The sequence below is a fragment of the Chanodichthys erythropterus genome, chromosome 3, assembly GCF_024489055.1.
Source record: "Chanodichthys erythropterus isolate Z2021 chromosome 3, ASM2448905v1, whole genome shotgun sequence".
Classification (NCBI taxonomy): domain Eukaryota; kingdom Metazoa; phylum Chordata; class Actinopteri; order Cypriniformes; family Xenocyprididae; genus Chanodichthys; species Chanodichthys erythropterus.
In genome coordinates, this window is record NC_090223.1 from 48,987,014 (window position 1) to 49,010,220 (window position 23,207).

Sequence of the window (23,207 nt, forward strand, 5' to 3'; positions counted from 1 at the left end):
CTACCTCAGAAAAGTAATTCTGTGCCCATAAACTCTAGTTAGCAAGAAAAATGTAGCCTACTCTAGAGAGAAGCATTTCGCTTAAAAAAAAAAAAAAACAATTTATTACATAGGCTATCCATTATATAGCCTATTTACTCTTATATAATTAAAAGGTATTCTTTCATTGAGTTGTATAAAAAGTATTTATTTTTATCCTTTAATAACAAGGTTCCCTGTAGTGTACAACATTAGTAGAGATATTTTTTCCTTGATGTTGTCCATTCATGTATTTATCCAAATGAATCATACTGAATTGCAAGCTTATGAATCATTATTCCGCCGCAGGAATTATTATCATTCCAAGCTGAACTCAAGTTGGCAGTGGCTGCTAAATGCATTAATGTGAAAATGAAGAAAAATAAAAACCATTCTGCCAAACAATATACATATTTAAACGAGTTTCAGTTTCATGTTGCATGTACTTGAATACACCTAGAAAACTGACCTACAAAAAAGAAGAAGAAGAAGAAGAAGAAGAAAACAAGAAACGAAAACGAGACAATGACAGGCTTTGCATGCAGGTTTCAGATAGGTACTATTTAGGCCAAGACAGATTGCACATTTGAACTTTCAGCGATAAGTAAAAAGGAATTCGAAACTAAGCTAACAAAACCAAGACATTCAATAAGTCATTTACATTTAGGTCAAAACACTTGATTTGTACACTTACTACAGCTGAGCAAATGTTATCACAATACATGCCGTTAACATCTCGACTACTGCTTTTCACAGAACAGCTAAAAACAGTATAAATCTCTACAGTTTCCCACTGTAATTAAATAAACTGTTTATACACTCCTGGCCAAAAGAAGTAAATCAATGTACAGTAGGGACTGGGAGACCGATGGATTACTGGTAGTGAATCACAACTGCCCTCTGGTGGCTTTAAAGTGACAGAACAATAAAGATGCATACATTAAGAGATATACACAGAAATTTTCTTAAATTCTTTAATCTCTCTCCATTCATATCCATGCATTTTAACAGCCATGTACTAAGGAAGTAATGTAGGTTATGGAATAAATATACTCTTCATGGTGACATTTACCATATTTTTTTAAAATGGAGAGAACAAACATGCAGATAAAAGTAGTACTCAACAAAACGAGGGATGAAATACAATAAAACAAACATTATACCTTCTGAATTAGGTACAGAATTAAATATAAAAACTAGTGAACTCAAGAAACAACTGTAAATATAACCTTGCAAATTTGTTTTGAACATATTTTACCTGACAGAAAATGACAGAAAACCTCTACATAACATACAAATGAAACACTGATGTCAATGGACTATTAGCTTTGATTTTATGAATTTAAATAGAGCATTCAAACCATCTGCACAGAAAAACAAGCAAATAGGAAGAGAGAGATGAGGGGTAAAGTGTTTAAATAGGTTTTGCAAGATAAAAGCACCATCAATCGCTCTTCTTCTCCTTGATCAACCTGTTGGCGTTGTGTGCAAAAGTTTCAGCCACTAAAAGTGGAAAGACTATAGAAGCATCAGCATAAACCTGCACAGAAACACAACAGCACAGTTAACCAGATCATCATATGTATGTGATATTTATAACAGGCAACATCAGATAAGAAGAATATGGCAGATGTGACTGAAGAGCATGCTAACATATGAATCTTACCTTTACAGGAGAGGCGTCCATGCGGATCTTTCCCCAAGAGACAGCTTCATCTGGCCGGGCGCCGGAATCAGAGCCGTCAAACTCCTGCCCAGTGTTGACAAACACCGCAAAATCTGCTCCGTTCCTCTGAGAGCCACGAAAAAAAAACATGAGAATTTTTTCTTTTTGGAAAAAGTCTGCATCATTGTGCTTTTTTGGGTTCATATGATTACCATGAGATTAGCGTTGGAGATATGATGTTTGACGAGACCTCCACCCAGAATGATCATCCCTGTGCTCTTGGCAAACACGGCCTTGCTGTTCAACCTCCGAATATCTGAAGTATAGAAAATTGTCATAACGAAATGACAAATGCGATTTGTGAAATAATCTCCAGATTGACTCACCCTCCACAATGTCAAGCACTAGTCCAGGGTTCTTATATGAGTGGAAGTAGATCATATCACCCAATGAGCCGTCGGTGAGGGCGGGACTAAACACTGGGATGTCATTCTGAAACAATCATCCAATCAGTAATATTTCAGTTTGAGGAAGGACTGATAAAGCTGACTTTTGTCTTTAATTCAAACATTACCTTATAGGCCCAGTAGTACACAGAGTCTGGGTTGTTGATTTCTTTGCCAAGTCTATGGATCATTTTGGAGGGTGTCCAGTGTGTGCCCTGATGTAAAAACATTTAACAATACTGCATATTCTCACTTACAAAAGAACTTTAATATGCAAGCCAAATGCTGGGCCACAGCAAATAAAATAAAATAATTTTTGTTGTAGCACTATTTGGTATTTAACCAAAATTAAATTAAATAAAAAAAAAATAATTACAAATATTTTACCACCATAATTTAATAAAATAAAATGTAAAAACAATTTAACAATAATGCACATTTTCACTCACAAAAAAGCCAATACAAGCCAAATGCTGAGGAAAAGCAAATAAAATAAAATAAAAATTTGTTTAATCAACCCTGTTTTTGTTCCAGCACCATTTAGTCAAAAATAGACAAATTTACAGATAATTAACCATCCCAATAAAAGTTAAATAAAATTCACCTTAGTTTTTGTTCCAGCAGCATTTGGTCCAAAATAGGCATTTTTACAAATATTTAAACACCCAATTTAATAAAGTAAAAAAATATATAATGAAATATTTACAAATATTTTAACACCCTAATTTAAAAAAAATAAAATGTAAAAAAAACATTTAACAATAATGCACACTCTCTCACACACACACACACACAAACTTTAATATGCAAGCCAAATGGTGGGCCACAGCAAATAAAATTTAAATTTTTTTTTTTTTTTTTTTTTTTTTTTTTTCACACCACTGTTTTTATTCCAGCACCAGTTAGTTAAAAATAGGCATTATTACAAATATTTAAAAACCCAATTTAATAATAATTAAAAAATACCCTTTTTTTGTTCCAGCACCATTTGGTCCAAAATATGCATTTTTTTTTACATTTAACCACTTTAACTTTTTTTTTTACTCATTTAAATAAAGTAAAGTAAAATAAAATAAAATAAAATAACTCACCTCTGTTTTTTGTTCCAGCACCATTTGATCCAGAATAGGCATCAGCCAGTCTTCAAACTTACAGTAATTTTCATTTGGTACCAGGAGATTACCTATTCTATGAGGAAAAGGTATAGTTACATTTATTAATAAATACATTTAAACACCACAATCCTCTAATTAGAAACCGTTTTCTTACCTATTAATGCCTTGCTGTCGTAGCTCTTTGCCTTTCAGACTGAACTCTCCAAGGTAAGTGGGTGCTAAACATTTTATAAAGTCTTCTTCAATCCCTCCTGCTGTGGTCACTATCACATCTACCTACAAAAATGAAATGGAACAGACAATGGCACACCTAAATTAAAACAAAAAGCATAATAGTGCTTATTCAAAGTGACCGGGGTGGTCGTACCATTCTGTGCTGTGCGAGGTAGCGAATACTCTCTCGCACACCGGAGCTGATCAGGTTTGATGTGTAGCCCAAGAAGATGGTGCATCCCAAACCAGACTGATGTGAATCATCGCAGCCCTCGAGCTCCTCCTGCACCGGCTCCAGTCTCCTCTCTATCTACGCACACCACAGACACACATAAAGAAGCAATGCTGTAGCTCAAACACTTGATGTCAGGGCATACACTTAGAAGACATGTTAGGGTTCTTTAGAGATATAATGTTCCAGCAAGTCTGCTTAATCAATTACCAAAGAAGCATGTCAAAATTATTCAGGAAAGTAAGATTTTCTTATCAAGGTGATAAAATGTTGTTTAGCAAAAATGAGTACACCCTCCTGAAAAGTTACTAAATAAAAATGTTCTGGTGTAACTTTAAGGCAATGTTTGATCAACAGGTAAGTATGTTGAACCAAAACATTTAAAGAGAAGTAATTTCTTGACAATTAAAAGTGTTATATAGCCACTGAATCATTCTCAGACTTAATGCTGACAACAATGGAAGCACTTGGGAGAGAACTGTCAGGAGACTTATTTCTTAGCACAAAAGAGGACAGTGCTACAAGAGGATTACCAAATCATTGTTTTAAGTGTGAATATAGCAAAAGTAACACTTTAAGATTTGTGACAAGGCCCCTGTAATAATCAGTCCTTCATTTTAAGCTTTCATTTAGTGATGAGGGATTTAGAAAAAGAGCAGGAGAAATACCAAGCGAGTGTCTCAGAGCCAGCAAAAGCTATGAAAAGAGTGACTGTTTATCTCACAGAGTAAGATGCAGCCTGCAGAAATGACATGCATGGTTGTTGTTCTCACAGGAACTACCTACTGTAGCCAAAGCACAATAAAGTCAGTAAGCCATTTCCAAAGCCCATATTTACAAAATATAGAGTCTGGGAATCAATCCTCTGGTCTCATGAGGCCAAATCAATCATTTTGGATCTAACAGTATCCAAAATGTTCTGGTGTTGCTAGAGGAGGAGTACAGTGAGAAGTGCCTGGTTCCCACAGTAAAGTTCAGTGGTAGTGAAGCTCTTATATAGGGATGTATGAGTGCTGGAGGTGTGAGGGAGTTGTGCTTTATCAACGCTGTCATGAATTCACACACCACTGTGTAATTTAATACACAAACTTGAAACAGAAGATGTTTCCTCATTTCCTGCATTGTTGGGCATTTTTTCAACATGACAATGAGGATGAAAAAGCTTCTGTGGACATGTATTGCACTCAATCTTAACACTCTTGAGCACCTGTGGGGGATTCTGTAGAGACGAGGTGAGCAACACTCCCCATTAAAGATCAGGGCATTTAAGGAGCTCATCATCCAGGAGTTAAACAGGACAGATGTGATGATTTGCCAAGAAGGGTCAGAGCAGTATATTCAAAATTATGGAGGGCATACTAAGTGCTTGAATATTATACATTTGTTGAATTAAATCTAGGGTGTACTCATTTCTGCAATCATTTAAACAGAATTGGCTAATTTACTTATTTTATGGCTATTAATGACATATATTCCTCAGTTTTTATTTATTTTTATGTATATATTTAATACGTTTTAGTTTTGCCATCTTTCCATGAATTGTATTAGTGATCATAAAGAAAATACATCTTTTGTATTTGTTCAGAGGGGGTGTACTCATTTATGCTGTGTACTGTAGTGTATGATTTTAAGAGCTACAAGACTCACTGAGATTATGAGATAACAGATTGGATGTACAGAGTATGTGATGCCAATTGCATGTTTCTGTAATACTTGTACCTTTATTATTAAGTCACACCTTTTAAGTTATTAAATGATGGTATTTATAGCTATTAGTATTTGCTGTACCTTCAAATATGAATATACAGTGGCCCCCAAAAAGTATTCAGAGTTTGTATCTGATTGTCCTTGTATTAGATAAACCATTTCACATTGTTTTGAAGGGTTTTAATATATATATATATATATATATATATATATATATATATATATATATATATATATATATATATATATATATATAGTATATTCTTTTATGTGCTGTTTATTTGAGAGTAAAAACAGTAACATTGTGAAATATTATTACAATTTAAAATAACTGTTTTCTATGTGAATATATCATAAAATGTAATTTATTCCTGTGATCAAAGCTGAATTTTCAGCATCATTTCTTCAGTCTTCAGTGTCACATGATCCTTCAGAAATCATTCTGATATGCTGATTTGATGCTCAAGAAACATTTCTGAATATTATCAACGTTAAAAGCAGTTGTGCTGCTTCATAATATTTGGGAAACTTCTGCAACATTAAAAATTCACTGTCACTTTTGATCAATTTAATGCATCCTTTTCTGAATAAAAGTATTAATTTCTCTCTTTGTTTCTTTCCCCAAACTTTTGAATAGTAGTGCATCATGGCTTCCACAAAAATATTAAGCAGCAATAACTGTTTTCAAAATATTATAATAATGACAATAATAAGAAATGTTTCTGAGCACCAAAACAGCATATAAGCCTTTTTTATATAAAGTACAACCCATGTTTGAGCTAGTGAGAGGAGAGAGCAGCAGTCGCTCACCATCTTATTGATCTCCAGCACGGCCTGACCGAAACTGCTGGCCTGGAAGCCCGTGGTGAGGAAGGACTGCAGCAGGGCTTTATGATCCACCCCCTGGTTGAAGTCATAACCTATAATCTGGGGCATGTCCTCCGGCAGAGGGCTGCTCTCCTTTAACACTGCATCCCTCGCCACAGAGGGAGCCTGATGGGCCATGATCAGCCTGATCTACCACCACAAAACACCTTACATCACTTATATTACTATACACACTAGTTTAATACAGTTTTACCAGGGTACAGACAGCTAACATTGGTGCTGAATGACTACAATAATCATTTACTATGGTATTTATATGGAGATTCAAAGATGGTTTGACCATGTTACAATTCATATACTACCACAGCTCTTTTCAACAAATCATGTAAATGTTATCCACTCAAAACAGTTTGAAGGCATACTAGACCCTGCAGTGCTGGATCACAGGATTTCAAGTGTCAAAAATTGATCTCAAGTGTTACATAACGCAAAGATAAATAAATAACTATTCTATTTGTTTTCTGTTTATTTGTTTCTCTAAAATAATATTCCACTCACCCCAGCTGTTAAGTATGTAATACCCGGTTTGTTAATGTAGTTTAACAAACCTACACTCACAGCACCGCACACTCGAGCATCCACATGTTCTAAACAACTACGGCAAGCGCGGCGGTACAAACTAAATACAAAACGCGAAGTGACCTCCTTCTGTTTTATGGATATGCCGAGACTGTACTATAAAAACAGGGTGACGTTAATGTTGTACAAATACAGTTAGATCATTTCAGTTAGATCATGGTTAATTGTCAATGAGCAGTAGGCTATATATCATAAAAATATTTTATTTTATTATTATCATTATTATTATTAACATACGATTTATATATTTAAGATGTTTGTGTATTTTTGGTCATATAGTATACAGTGACCCTAAAAACACTAATGTAAAACATAAAATAAAACAATAAAATAAAATACAGCGAGAAGTGGCGGTAACACTTTATTTTACAGTGTCATAGTTACAATGTTACATATAGTTACTGTAGTAATAACTATAAATTATGCATAATTACATGCAATTAACCCTAAACGAAACCCTCATCTTAACCCTAACCCTATAGTAAGTACATGCAGTTAATTGTCATTACTCATACTGAAATGTATAATTACACTGTAACAAGACCACCTTAAAGTAAAGTGTAACCGAAGTGGCATCAGCAAATTAATCAGTTTTTGGCTGACTTTTACTAAATAAAATCTGTCAATTATTGGTAATTTAATATAACTGAAATATAACTTACATTTAAATTGAGACATTGAAATATGCATTATTTTTAATTGCTTAGGTAAATGGCAAATTACAGAATAACTGATTAAATGCATATGATTGCTCTGTATAGGAGCACACTATTCCTCAAACACTGTTCACATATAATATTGTCATATTTCAGGATGATAAAGCTTCTGTGCACACAGCTAAACACATTCAAGAGAGGTTTCATGACCACCAGAGTGAAATCAAATACTACTGAACTTTCATGACATTTCTGGCACTTTTGATGTGACCTCAGAACTCAACCACATCACAGGACCTTTGAAGCTTCCAGCAGTGTGTGTGTGTGTGTGTGTGTGTGTGTGTGTGTGTGTGTGTGTGTGTGTGTGTGTGGGAGGATGGAGGGGTTCAACGTCCCATTGAGATATAAATGCCTCCAAACTCTGGACACCTGCTCTTCCTCACTGAAACAAGAACATCTGAGCTCTACACAACAAACCAAATGGACTCTTGAGGTAGAATTACAGCTATCATCTACCAGACACAATTATCCATTCATAGATAGTTAAAAAAAAAAATATATGTTATGCTCTATACATATTTTCCAGGTTGAAGTCTAAGGTTGAGCAGCAGTGATGGACGTATACTGCAGTAATAACGTCCTTCAGGCCAGGAGAACCGTGGAGCAGCTGAGACTGGAGACAGAACTACAGAGAATCAAGGTGAGATGCATTCAGGACTCCATCATAATATAAACTACACTTCTTTTATGGTATATGCATGGCTGTAATATAAATTAATTGTAAATCTCTTCCGGGTCTGACTTGTGATTTTGTTTGATTTGCACTAGTTTAGTAATTGCTATAGTTTTTGATTTGCCCTCATGTGCTACACATCTTGTTTAGACCCTGTGTATATTATAGCCCTCATTTTCAGTTGTTGTTTGTCTGATCTCATCATTTTTTAGAGGGGTTGTTCATTTGAGAGTGTAATGAGTGTTGGGTAAGAAGTAATTAATCACTAGCTACTAGTAATTGCATCTTCAACAGTGTAATTACTAATTACTGCCTCTAAAAAGTTTAGCATTGCTTATTACTAATTACTTTCTAAATCTCATATCAGCCTTGATCAGTTAAACAATACAAGGATAGACATAAAACAGCTCTTTTAATTAAATTATCCTTAAAATTATTCTTCTCCCTATTAAAAAGGTTACATAAAAAAAAAATTGACATTAGACATTAAAATTTGATGTTAAATCCACTATTATTACTTAGAATTGTTCTATATAGTATTTAATGCAGTTGCATCAGAAGTAACAGGAAAAGGAGTAATCCTTTACTTTTTCATGGGAAAAGTAAATTACAGTAATTGATTACTTTGTAATGCATTAAACCTAACACTGAATATAATATGATGTCTGTAATACATTGCCTGCACTGTAAAAAGTAATACGCTATATCTACTCCATAACATTTTGGCAACAGATTACAAGCAATATTATTAATTAAATAAAATAAAAAAAATAGAATTAAGTTAGAATAAATCAAATTAATTTATTAAATGTCAATCATTTAAAACGAGTAAAATTTAAGTAAAATTTAAACAAAATATCTGAATAACAGACAGACATCAAAGATGAATTTAAAACTCTTTATTATTTTATTTTTTGCCAACATTTAAGACACCTGATGATAACAAGTACACTGTAAAAAAAATCCCAGTAAAATTTACGGTAAAAAAACGGCAGCTGTGATTGCCAGAACTTTACCGTAAAAAATACAGTAGCAATGTAAAAAAAAATCTGTTAAATTTACGGTAAAATAACGCATTTCATTAACTGACATAATGTTAATTTACCAACCGAATGAAGTACTAATATCTGTTTATACCTTTATAATACACTGACAGTCACCAAGCACAGTGTTGATAAGAGTCACATGATGAATCACAGTTCATCACAAGCAGATTTTCCACAAGCTGAGAAGGACGACACTAACATAAAGAAGGTGCACACAGTGTCATTCACACACACACTAAACACCATCATGGTAACATGCATGAAATTTTAAAAATGCAATAAACATTCATTTAAAAACATTAGATGTAACATAAAACTCTAATGTACATAACTGATTAGAAAAAAATGAGAAAAACTAAGAAGAGTTATTTCAGCGAAAATACATCAAATGTGAAGTGTCACACAGGGAATTGTGGGAATGTCAATTTACGTTTTTTCACTGTAAATTTTACAATGAATTGTTATTTTTCACTTCCAAAAACTGTGAATTTAACGGTATTTTACCGTAAGATTACATTAAATGTACCGTTAGATCTATTACAGTTATTCACCGTATATAGTACGGAAACTTTCTGTAAACCAATTGACAGTTTTTCACCACAGCATTTTTACAGTCTTTTATTGTTAAAATCACGGTCATTTTTTACATTGTAGAATCACTGAAGGAAAGAGAAACATAAGAATTTAAACAGATTTAGATGTTGATTTGATTGAAAATATTCGCCATTATGGTGATCAGTGTTTCATTTAGTTGGGCAGTTTGACTCTTTGCTTTTTATGTCAGTTTGTTGGTTTTGTAATGGTGTTTGCTAATTTCACACATTTTAAATGGTTGATTCTTTAAGGAATTAATTTGATTAATTCTATAACTCAATTCTTCTATGTTGAATTTAATTAATAATATTGCTTGTAATCTGTTGCCGTAATTTTATTGAGTCGATAGAGCATATTACTTTTTTCAGTGTGGCCAAAAATAATTAAAAAAAAGTTGCTGTTTGGATTTAAATAGGCAAATACTTAAAGGGTTAGTTCACCCCAAAATGAAATTATGTCATTATTGAACGCAAGTCTTACAGGTGTGAAACGACATGAGGGTGAGTGACAGAATTTTCATTTTGGAGTGAACTAACCCTTCAAGAATCAATAACTGGGTCATTATTGCAGTGATTATTATGTTTCTATCATGTTATATGTTTGGCAACATTTCTTTTAGTCATAATTGATGGAGTTTGTAGCTTTTCATTTCTTAAACAACCATGTAAAAAGACACATCATGGCCATATTCCAGGATGACAAAGACAAGATTAACCAGGGTTAGAATTGTGAAAGAATGATTCAGAGAGCATGAAGAATCATTTCCACACATGAATTGGCACTTTAAATTCATTGAAATTGTTTGGGATGTGCTGGAGGAGACTTTACAGAGTGCTCACCTCTTGCATTGTCAATACTAGATCTTGACCAAAAACTGATGCACTTCTTGCTTTTAAATAAATGTGCTGTTATCACTATCATGATTCCTACATGAAAAGCTACACACTCAGTCAACTGTTGCCAATCATATAAGATGCTAGAAACATAATAATCACTGCAATAATGATCCAATCAGAAACTCTTAAGCATCTGCCTATTTAAATCCAAACAGCAAACTTTTTTTTTTTGGCCGGTCAGTGTATAATATATATGTTGGCATGTGTTTGTCAGATTTCGGCAGCAGCAGAGCAGATTGTTCAGTACTGTCAGGAACACAGGAGAGCCGATCCGCTGCTCACCGGGATCGCCGCGTCCTCCAACCCGTTCAAAGACAAGAAGACATGCGTGCTGCTGTGAGCAGCGCCTTACAGCTACTGTAATCACCAATCTTCCTTTTTATTTGTGTTGAAATGACACCTTGACAAATACAACTGAATTATCAAATTGTACATTTAAAAAGCTTTTAAAAAAACCAAAAACTATCAGCAATCAAAACAATAAGAGATTTTGTTCACAGGACATTCAGTCAGTCACAGAGCAATACCACAGCACCGTCTGCAGTAATTATAAATAAATCATAAATATCAACATTTTTAAATTAGACTATTTAGTAATTTGTTCTGGTCTTGAAGTGTTCTCTCACAGTGCATTCATTTTAAAGCACGGTGCCTCATTTCTAAACTGTATACTTGTATAAGTGACAAGTAAACAAACTGAATCACATCAGTTTTTAATAACCGATTTCCTCGTTTATATATTACATATCTAGGGAGTTAAATACTGAAAACTGATTTATAATGATTCTTGTTTGTACTCATTTAACTTCACTGTATTATACTGTAGATGTGCTACAGAATTCACTGCATGTCTTCAGTCTAAGTATGTTTTGTTGAAATTTCAAGTAATGATCACACAAGCAAACTGGAAACAAGTTGTAAAGAAAACAGTAGTGTTGTTCCTGTTACGAGGCACTGAAATGTTTGGTGTGCTATCGTAGTGTGAACCCTTCATGGAGATCCATGGACAACTGGGAATGTCAAGTTTTTGTTTCTACAAACATGTATCAGACACCTTTCATCTTTTCCCCAATAAGAGCAACACATGAATGTATAATGCATTGGTAAATTGCTAGAAATACAGAGTTAAAGAACTGATCGGTTCATGTTGTTCCCTGGATTCAAATGCTTTTTAAACTCTCAGATTCGGGGCCTCCAAACCTCCACATTCATGTCACCAGAGGCGATGGCCAGCGTTCCTCCTTCAACACTTAACTGGGAAGAGAAAAATGACAAGCCTTTATTCATTGCTGGCAGTACAGATAACGCTTAGATAAGAGTAATAGTGGTATAATCCAACACAAATATTGATAAGGCATAAAGATTAACATTCATCTCAGCACTTAGATCACATAAAGACTGTGCACCGGTAGAAATGTGTCATGGTATATCTATTTTATGATGGCTTTAAACGTGGCTCATCCAATCAGATTTATAATGCGTTTTGAGTCTTTTTTTAAAGGAACACTCCACTTTTTTTGAAAATAGACTCATTTTCCAATTTATGGCAGCAAAGTTCCTTGATTATTACGCCGGAACGAGAGTATAGTTCCCAGCCATATCGGCCTAGGAAATCGCAACTTTTCATTTTCCAGTTGGTCTTAGTACACAACGTAACTATAGAAGAGTCAAGTTTTAAATAAGAAAAATAATGAAACTCTTTGGTCATTTTTGAGCGAGATGCTAACGGTCTAATCAGATTCAATGAACTATGCTAAGCTATGCTAAAAGTGGTACCGCCAGACCCGGAGATCGGCTGAATGGATTCGAAAACGGTAAAACTCAACTGTTTAACTCTAGGAGAGTTGGAAAATGAGCCTATTTTCAAAAAAAGTGGAGTGTTCCTTTAATTAAAGTGTTGTGAAGTCAATTTTGCAATAATAATGTTTTGAATAATCATTTTTTTTTGGTTTGCATCCATCAAATTCCAAATAAAAACAATCTATGAAATGAGATTAAGTATCATTCATTTGATAAAAATACTTAATTCACTGGATCATCTAAAAAAGGCACGATCACATCTACCATGATGCAATAAATAATGGCAAAATCGTAAATGTACATCTGAATATCAAGGTGCAAATTACTAACAAATATCTAGAACACATTTACACGACAACGATGTACTAAGAACAGAAAAGTTTTTCCTTTGCTTTTTTTCCTTGTACAGACGTCAACGTTGTAAAAATGATCCCCGTTCACACGGAAACTACGCGAAAACTATTTAAAACACTGTATTATTCATGCCAGGCCAGTAGTTGGCGATGTTAGTTTGTAACTGACATTGCGACAGTTAAGCTTTTCCGTAAGTTGAATAGGGAAGGCGTAGGACGTAGCGTAAGCTTTTTGAACTGCGAGAGTTTTACACTTTCTTTGAAAGCTGAATAATGAAGGCGGTCTGGCAGAAGCTAGATATTTTCCTTCATAACTTGTTAAATATGGATATTTTTTCACACAAACGCATCACTTCGCTTCAGAAGGCCTTTATTAGCCCCCGGAGCTGTGTGGATTATGTTTATGATGGATGGAGGCACTTTCTTTAGTTCATACTCGCTGATTCCATTCACTGCCATTATAAAGCTCGGATGCGTCAGGATATTTATTAATATATCTCAGATTGTGTTCATCAGAAAGAAGAAAGTCATATACACCAAGAATGGCTTGAGGGTGAGTAAAGCTTGGGGTAGTTTTCATTGGAAAGTGAACTAATCCTTAAAAAAAAAAAAAAACCTGAGTTCAAACTTTTGAACAATAGTGTATAAGATATAAGATTTTTGTCAAACTGCCCACCCATAACATTGCTTGAGAGGAATGTAAACAAAAAAGAGGCATCAATATAGAGAAAAATCATGGTTAAATATGTCATCATACCCCATTAACTCCTGCCTGATGGTGAAGGGTGCACAGTGTCTGTGGTGGAGCACATGGGAGGTGGACCTGCATGGAATAAGAGATGTGGGCTGCTGATAACCTTGGATAAATGTCAGTAAAACATATTAGTGACTGTCAGAGGACTCACCTTGATAGTGCGGTCAGAGGAGCATGTGTAGAGAGTGCCAGGAGAAGAGTGTACACCTGTGACCAGTGAGCGGTGGATGTTAAAGTGGGATATGGGCGTCAGACGGCTGTTGTGCATGGAGAAGCTGTGCACAAGTCCGCGGTTATCCCCGGCCCACACCTCGCGACCGCTGTAGCACACCGACAACAGGTAGGAGCTCAGCTGTAGACATGCAAAGAGGAACTAGACTGTAACAGCTGCTGGTTGGGATTGTGTCATTTATTATTTTATTTCTAGCTTCATACCTGAACTTTCTGCAGGAGCTTCCCCGCCCTGCGGTCGAACAGAGCCACGGTTTGGTCTTTGCTGCCTGATATAATGTACTGGTCATCTGACACCAGGCACAACACAGCATCACCGTGGAGACGAAGGCTCTTCACCAATGGATCTGCAGCTGTAACACATAAATGACAGTTGCTAACAATTACAGCTCCAATGGGCACATGCAGGGTTCGTACAGATACTGTAAAATAAAGTTCCAGGACTTTTCTAAGGTAAATAGATAAATAAAAATATACTAATGAAACAAAATGGTACAAATAAAGTGCAGCACATGCAAAGTATGCAATGACTGTGAGAAGTTTTTGGTGCACAGAAGAGGAAAAAGAAAGAGGGCATAAACTTGTATGATTCTTCTTATTAAAAGATGTAATAACAGAAAAAACAGGATTTCATTTGTTTAATGTAAAGCATTTAAATGTAACTAATAACAAAGTAATTATATTGTGATCTAATGACTGGTTCGCACTAAAAATATTTATTATTTTTTAAGGATTTTTTTAAAACTCAAATTACAGATATCCAAAACACAACTTAAAATTATTTAGTAATATATATATATTAAATACAAAGTTTATAATGGCTATTATTCAATAATTTGATATATTATAATGTTGGCATACTTGGTACTGAGAAAACATCAGTTTTTATCAAAGACTTCTGTGCAGGTTACATAGTTACGCCAGTAGGTGGCAGCAAGGGACTGACTTTAAGAGTGGGTCAGTCAGTAGACATTAAAGGTGCCCTAGAATTAAAGATTGAATTTATCTTGGCATAGTTGAATAACAAGAGTTCAGTACATGGAAATGACATACAGTGAGTCTCAAACTCCATTGTTTCCTCCTCCTTATATAAATCTCATTTGTTTAAAAGACCTCAGAAGAACAGGCGAATCTCAACATAACACTGTTATGTAACAGTCGGGATCATTAATATGTACGCCCCAATATTTGCATATGCCAGCTCATGTTCAAGGCATTACACAAGGGCAGCCAGTATTAACATCTGGATCTGTGCACAGCTGAATCATCAGACTAGGTAAGCAAGCAAGAACAATAGCGAAAAATGGCAGATGGAGCAATAATAACTGACATGATCCATGATATCATGATATTTTTAGTGATATTTGTAAACTGTCTTTCTAAATGTTTTGTTAGCATGTTGCTAATGTACTGTTAAATGTAGTTAAAGTTACCATCGTTTCTTACTGTATTCACGGAGACAAGAGCCGTCACTATTTTCATTTTTAAACACTTGCAGTCTGTATAATTCATAAACACAACTTCATTCTTTATAAATCTCTCCAACAGTGTGTAATGTTAGCTTTAGCCACATCAAACTCATTCAGAATCAATGTAAACATCAAAATAAATACCATACTCACATGATCTGATGTATGCATGCAGCATGCATGACGAACACTTTGTAAAGATCAATTTTAAAGGTTATATTAGCTGTGTGAACTTTGTTTATGCAGTGATAGAGTTGAGAGTTCGGGGGCAGAGAGCATGAGCAATTAAAGGGGCCGCAGCCCTGAATCGGCGCATTTCTAATTATGCCCCAAAATAGGCAGTTAAAAAAATTATTTAAAAAAAAATCTATGGGGTATTTTGAGCTGAAACTTCACAGACACATTCAGGGGACACCTTAGACTTATATTACATCTTGTAAAAAAACGTTTGATGGCACCTTTAAAAAAATGCTGATTCATTCTGGAACAAGCAAGGTTGTAAACAAGGAAATTATTTTAACTTTGAACAACACCTTATATAAGGCACAACTGACAAGCAAATCGGGCTCCGGAGTGAAGCTGAATGAGGGAAATCCTCTTTACCATTGAAAGGATACTATGACAAAGATATCCCTTTCTTCATTCAAACTTTTCTTATTTCAATTTGACCTGAAGAATGAAAAATGTATCATATACTTGAAAATATATGAGCAATACCACATACAAAATGGCTCTATATCTATATCAAATGGGCTGCAGCATTAATTTTGCATGAAAAGATTGTATTTAAAAACTAATTGCATATATATATATATATATATGCGCAAGGGTTTTTCAAAAAGTTAAATTCAATTACTTCAAGCACTTTGTACAAACCCTGTCATAGACTTCACAGGAGTGTACATTTTTAAATAAAGTTTCGTCTGAAACCTTTCTTATTATTATCAATGTTGAAAATGATTGTGCTGCTTAAAATATTTGTTGTAACCATTTTTTTTCAGGATTCTTCGATTAATAGAAAGTTCACAAGAACAGCATTTATCTGAAATATAAATCTTTTGTAACATTATAAATGTCTTTACTAACACTTTTGATCAGTTTGGTGCATCCTTGCTGAATAAAAGAAGAAGAAAATTTTACTGACGCCAAACTTTTGAACTATAGTTTCATTTTACAGGAAGTGGAATCGGAAACTTATCCAACCAGTTCATTACTAAACAAAGTTTGTCCTAACTGGTGAACGGAAGTTTTTATTCTGCCATTTGTGAGTATACAGCGCACAAGCTTTGATTTTTTTTTTTATAATGCTAATATATTTACACATTTCTAATTGTGGCTTAACTGTCCAAATACATTTTAGGTCACTGTACATATTATAAATGAATTTATTTTTATATTAAACACTGCTACAGCCATCTATCACTAAATTTAGGATTTTAAGCATGAATATTAATCTAAATAAATATTACAAATTTATTTACATGTGATGTTATTGTTAACAGTTATTCAAAATTGTTTTAGTTACTGAAATAAAGCTAAAATAAAATAACATCTAAATATCAAATGAAAAACGATTACTAAAACTAAAACTGAAATAAAAAAAACATATATACCTAATAAAATTGACAAAAGCACATAACAAAATGACTAAAATAAAAATTAAACATGAAAATATCAAAAATAAAAGCTAATTCAAAATATAAATATATACTAATAATATATAAATAAAACTAAAATTACACTGTTCACATGTGAATCATTCACAACCAATAAATCATTCGCAATCAGACCAGGAATGTGCATTAAGATGTGCACAAGAAAACGGCTGAACTTTGACTCACCACGGGTGTCAAAGATGCTTAATTTCTGATCATGTGTTCCCGCCAGCACCATATCCCTCTCGCAGGACAGACATAAAACAGCAGCTTTGCACTGGATGAGTCCCCGTTCTGCTCCTCCGGCTTCAAGATCCCAGAGCCTCACGGTGCTGTCAAACGAGCCTGACGCCAGCAGAGGTCCGCTCGACGCCAGGCACCACACCCAGCCCCTGTGGGTACTAATGGTCCCACGCCCCCCTAGAGTATGCGTTAACGTGCCTCTGGAGCCGTCTCGAAGATCCCAGAGGTTAACATTTCTGTCCCTAGAGCCGGAGGCGCACAACGCCCCTGTTCCTCCCAGCAGAAGGACACAATTCACATCTGCAATGTGGCCAGACGGAAGGATGATGTGCTCCAAGGGTGAAGAAGTGCAGGACGACTCAATCAGATGGGGACTATCAGGGGCATTCTGGGATTGAACTTGCACATTTTCATCTCCTACTTCCGCTGCACCATTTATATCAACATCCAGCTGCATGTCTTCCAAGTTCCCCTCAGCTAACGGAACTTCACCGTTCGCCCCGCCAGCCGCCTCTTCCTGTCTCTCACTCTCTGCTTCTTCTCTATCCACTAGATTCTCCTGCCCAGTCCAGCAGCCAATCAGCTGCTCCATTTCCAAGCAGGCCTTGGACCAATCAAAATCCTCCTTTGGCCCAACTGGGAATAGTGCTCTGGGACCTGAGAGATTTTGAGCCCTCAGCTGCCACATCACGCGATCCTCTGCAACTTTTCCCAACGTCTGACATACCTAAACAAATGAGGCATACATGATAATGAGATGAACACTATTATTCAAAAGCTTTTTTAAAGGGGTTCTTGATTATGATTTCACTTTAGTTAGTGTGTAATGTTGTTGTTTGATCATAAACAACATCTGCAAAGTTACAACGCTCAACATTCAAGGCAAAGAGAGACATTTTCTTTTAAAGAATTCTCTGTTTAAGAACTACAACAAATGGCTGGTAGGGACTACAACGAGCTTCTTCCCAGGTTAGAGACATCACTAACCCCAAAATTTACATAAACCCCGCCCCCAGGAACATGCAACAAAGGGGGTGAGGCCATGTTGGGCTGCTTTAGAGAAGAGGAAGAGTTGTTGTAGTGCAGTGTTGATACCATGCCATCATTTCACTCCGGACTGCTTCACAAACGACTGCTTCATGACAGCACATCCTAGTCAATGAGTTGAATCAACTCCACAGCAACTGCATAAATTTATCCAGTAACCACTCAGAAATGTCAAGATACATTCTTAAAGTTATAACTTCTTCCTGATTCTGATTGAGGAATGTAAGGCTGAAAAAAAAGTATATTTCAGTAATGTACTTAAAGTGCTCCATTTTCGTGCACATTTGTTTTACTCAATATACTAAAACTTCTTCTTTAATACTTCTTAAGATAATCTTTAGAACATCTAAGTGTACTCAACTGTGCTATTTTGAGACACCATGAAATATATATATATATATAAATAAAATATATATATAAAATGTACTATTTTATTTCTGACTTTTAATGCATTTTAAATCTTGCTGTCTGATTGAAAGAGCTGGGAGAATTAGGAAGTAAGCATTTGTGATTAGGTTAAAATTTGGTAAATTTGGATAAGGGGACAAACCATGATGGTTGGGCTATCGGACTCTGCGGTATGTGGAAGGGGTTTCTAAGGGGATTTGATAAACACATTCCAGAAATCAAAACAAGTTGGTTAGGGCACTTTCCAAAAGGGAAATGTGAGCTGTAGTGCATGGTTAATATATCTCTGGATTACAGTCAGGACACTTTCCAAAGGGTAAATTTGAACTGCGTTGCATAGTTAAGATATCTCAGAAAGGGGGATTGGGGCTGTGTGGTGCAGTTTGAGGTGTCTAGGCAAAAGGGGAGATTGAAACTTTGTGTATCAGTTCGAAGTGCCTAAACAGATAAGAGCTAGACAACGGTCCTGACATGTGAGGAAGATCCGTTTCGATCCGCTCTGATGGACAACAAAAAACTCCCTGAAACTTCCTAACTCTTCCATGAGTGTTCCATTTTTATTATTATGTATTTGGTTCTTCTTTATGTGAAGCACTTTGAATTACCATTGTGTATGAAATGTGCTATAAAATTGCCTTGCCTTGCCTTTAATATACTATATCTGTATTTAAAAGATATATTTAGATACTTATAGTACATTTAAACCCATAGTGTACTACAAGTGGTAACTAAATATATTTTTTAAATACAGAAATAGTATATTAAAAGCACATTTTAGTCCATATTTCATGCTGTCTCAAAATAGCACAGTTGAGTACACTTAGACTAAAGAAGAATTTTTTTAGTATATTAAGTACAAAATTAGTGCATGAAAATAGAGCACTTTACATTGTAGAATTGTTTTTTGTTTTTTTTCACCTGAGTAAATTTTGCTGATAATCCTCATTTTGGCTGCGTGAGATTTTCCAGCTTTGTTGTTGTTGAGCAACTGAAGCTTGAGCTTTTAAAGCTCCACCCTCTTCTGGAAAGGGGGCCAGGAGCAGCAGCTCATTTGCATTTAAAGGGACACACACAAAAACGACGTGTTTTTGCTCTCACCCAAATAGGGGCAAATTTGACAAGCTATAATTAATGATCTGTGAGGTACTTTGAGCTGAAACTTCACAGACACATTCTGGGGACACCAGAGACTTATATTACATCTTATAATAGGGACATTATTGGTCCCCTTTAAGAAATGAATACTTTTATTTAGAAAGTATGCATTAATTTGATCTAAAGCGACAGTAAAGACACTTAAAATGTTACAAAAGATTTATACTTTTGAACTTTCTATTCATTACAAATCCTAAATGTATCACAGTTTTCAGCAAAATACTAAGCAGCACAACTGTTTTCAACATTGATAATAATGAGAAATGTTTCTTGAGCATCAAATCATCATATCAGAATGATTTCTGAAGGATCATGTGACACTGAAGACTGGAGTAATGATGCTGAAAATTCAGCTTTGATCACAGAAAATAAATTACATTTTAAATATATTCAAACAGAAAACAGTTTTTTTAATTGTAATTTTATTACTGTTTCACTGTATTTTTTTATTAAATAAATGCAGCCTTGATGAGAAAAAGAGACTTCTTTCAAAAACATTTTACTGACCCCAAACTTTTAATCCAAAAGCTAATGGGATTTCTGGACACAATCAAACAAAAGTAAACAGACTTAAAGTCACACCTTGAAATGTACTAGCATTATTATTAATATTTATAAATTCATTTATATTAGTAAAAATGAATAGGCCCAACTATAAACCAACAATTTTGGTTTCTAAATGTGTTTTGAATTTGGAAGCGATTACCTGTGGCAGCACATTAATGACACACTGTGCTGGGAGATGTGAGGCTATCTGGGTAACTATCTCCCAAGGCAATGACAGGAGGTTTGCTCCATTGCTAGAAGGGGAGGGGCTTGTCTCCATAGTGAAGACGGATGCTTCCAAATCCAGTCTGTGGGGTAAAATGTCACAGTGATAGTGTTTATACTTAACTTGCTCTTTAGAACAAATGTGTTGTCTTTTTTTAAAAAAAAAAGGTACTTTGAAAATAAATTCATTGACGCTCAAGAAAATGCATGAGTATTCTTTCACAATTACACATGCAAACCACAGTAAACTAACATATATCACACAATGGAAGTTGAAATAGTATTTAATCCAGACCTCTGAGGTAAGGAGTGTAGGGTGTCACTAGCGGCAGCAGCAGCAGGGCATCTCTCCTTCTCCTCATCCTCCACGGTGACGTTTAGCCTGGACATCAGCTGAATCACAAAAGCATAAAGGGAAGCTGACGTCACTTTACATTTGATAATAAACAACTTGATCTGAAAAGATACACCCATTAATGCTCAAGTAGTTACCTCTAAGCTCTAAAATAAATGACATCTGGCACATGATATGGCAATAAACATTATGTTCTTAGTAAATAACATATAATAAAAAAAAAACTATTTGCTGAAGATACACTCCTTTAGAGGTACTTCAGCTGAAATCCATTGAAAAAAATTATGTCATAAAAGGAAGCAGGTTTTCCACACAGTTAGATGTCAGTTGTGTAATTATTACATTCTTACCGATCTAAAACTGATAAATGATCGTACTAAATCTAATCTATGGATAATATTCATATGATTTAGGTAAACATGAGATATAGTGGGCACATACCTTATTTTAATCACAAATCCTTACAAGTTGAAAAGGTAAACAATCCCCATTTCTCATCCATCATGAACGTTATTGATATGACACTGCAAAATCATCTGAGTTCAGCCTGTTTTATATCTATTTTACTTTGCGACGATGTTTGGTTTGCGTTAATGTCGATTTATGTTAGAAAAAAAAGAAAAAATATTATCATCAGAGACTCTATGAATGACCATAGTTATACTGATAACTACACGTAACTGGCACCAACTGTCGCATGTCAACACTACACTCCTGCGGCGCACATCATTTGCGTCATCGTAAATGTTTCAGCGTCGTGCGTATTAACGACAGGAACTCAAAATTGAATCAAATAAACTGCAGGTTTAGTATTTTATTTTTTATTTCTTTTCAATTTTACGTTTTTATTTTGTATTTATATTTAATTGTATTTAATTATTTGTAAGCAATTACTGTCCCCTATCACAAAACTAGTATTTTCTTCCAAATTAATGTTTATTATAATAGTCTTAATTAAGCTATGACACTTAATTTTGAATATTCCAAACATCCTTAAAATGTTTTCAAACACGGAAGACCTTTTTATCCTCATGTTTTCCACCTGACTGAATGTAACTTGTTTTCATACTTAAGCAAATCAATCAAGACATTATATTGTGAGTCATTAAAAGACATGCATTGGCCCAGAAAATATATCTGATTGCTGTTTAACATGCAAAGCAAAGGGATTCATGTGAACTTGCCATGAAACATCCCAGTCATACTGTAGTAATAATATTAAGGCAGCTACTTTATGTAAATATGTGAGATGCAATATACAAGTTCAATATACTATAGGGTGAATTCAGATACATTTTATTGATATTGATAAAAATACAGCCAAATGTGCTCAAATTATTTAACATACTCATATTAAAAGTGAAAATAGTCTGCTTAACATAAAAAAAATTATGAGACAAAATTTCTGATGATCTGTGTAAATAGGTGTGAGCCGACTCTGTACACAATGACATTAAGGTCAAAGTCCAGCACATTTTGTCTGTCTCTCAAACACACACACACACACACACACACACACACACACACACACACACACACACACACACACACACACACACACACACACACACCCCTGTAGAGACACAAGCTCATTTGTTTGCTTTTCTACTGCAATATTCAAATTCACTTCTCCATATGGAATAAGTCAATGACTAAGGCACAATGGTGAAAGCATACTTTGCAAATGAAGAAAATTATGTTATTCACATACTATGATAGCACCTTTCAAACATAATATACAGCTCAAATGTCAAAATACATACAATATTTTGGGGGATGGGGCATACAAAAGCAATATGAATGACAAAAAATAAAAAATAAAATAAAATAAAATAAATAAACATAAAATGTTACTTCTATAGTATCTTCTATATAAAATTCAGCTCAAAGGTCAAATTATAAACAATATTTAGTGAAAAAAGGCATAATATAATAAATGTACAATGTTTTTTCTATAGCACCTTTCACTATAGTTCATTTATGTAAGTGAGGATATCAAAATAAAGTAAACTGTGACATATTATACCCAAAAATTCTTCATACAGTGGCCTACCAGTAAAATTGATAAATATTTGGTACTAAAAATTATTCAGAGACTTTGACCTGCAGATGTTTTGCTTAATTGATATCTGACATAATTAATTAATATTTTCTGACACAGTTTAACTCTGAGATAT

The 23,207-nt window shown here is 34.5% G+C and overlaps 3 protein-coding genes across 4 annotated transcripts; 1 reads left to right on the forward strand and 2 right to left on the reverse strand.

The window, feature by feature from the left end:
- Positions 1 to 217: 217 nt before the first annotated feature.
- Positions 218 to 6,873, reverse strand: dhps (deoxyhypusine synthase). Of its 2 annotated transcripts, XM_067376800.1 has the most exons (10): positions 6,784 to 6,873; positions 6,208 to 6,414; positions 3,613 to 3,768; positions 3,400 to 3,521; positions 3,222 to 3,318; positions 2,259 to 2,345; positions 2,071 to 2,176; positions 1,897 to 2,000; positions 1,685 to 1,810; positions 218 to 1,558 (listed from the first exon to the last, which is right to left on the reverse strand). In XM_067376800.1, exons 2-10 carry the CDS (start codon positions 6,400 to 6,402, stop codon positions 1,463 to 1,465), a joined length of 1,089 nt encoding a protein of 362 aa, XP_067232901.1. In that variant the 5' UTR covers positions 6,403 to 6,414; positions 6,784 to 6,873; the 3' UTR covers positions 218 to 1,462. The 2 variants fall into 2 exon arrangements, with proteins under 2 accessions (XP_067232901.1, XP_067232908.1); XM_067376807.1 differs by lacking the exon at positions 6,784 to 6,873 and having other exon boundaries at positions 3,613 to 3,764; positions 6,208 to 6,335.
- A 1,023-nt stretch (positions 6,874 to 7,896) lies between these two features.
- Positions 7,897 to 11,129, forward strand: gng14 (G protein subunit gamma 14). The gene is given in 3 exon segments (XM_067382634.1): positions 7,897 to 8,013; positions 8,107 to 8,220; positions 11,004 to 11,129. Coding segments are annotated over 3 exon segments (357 nt in total).
- fbxw9 (F-box and WD repeat domain containing 9) lies at positions 9,178 to 21,743 on the reverse strand. Its single transcript, XM_067382633.1, has 8 exons — positions 21,472 to 21,743; positions 20,971 to 21,068; positions 20,611 to 20,758; positions 17,238 to 18,021; positions 14,132 to 14,280; positions 13,848 to 14,048; positions 13,700 to 13,765; positions 9,178 to 12,043 (listed from the first exon to the last, which is right to left on the reverse strand). Exons 2-8 carry the CDS (start codon positions 21,063 to 21,065, stop codon positions 11,969 to 11,971), a joined length of 1,518 nt encoding a protein of 505 aa, XP_067238734.1. The 5' UTR covers positions 21,066 to 21,068; positions 21,472 to 21,743; the 3' UTR covers positions 9,178 to 11,968.
- Between the last annotated feature and the right edge of the window lie 1,464 nt (positions 21,744 to 23,207).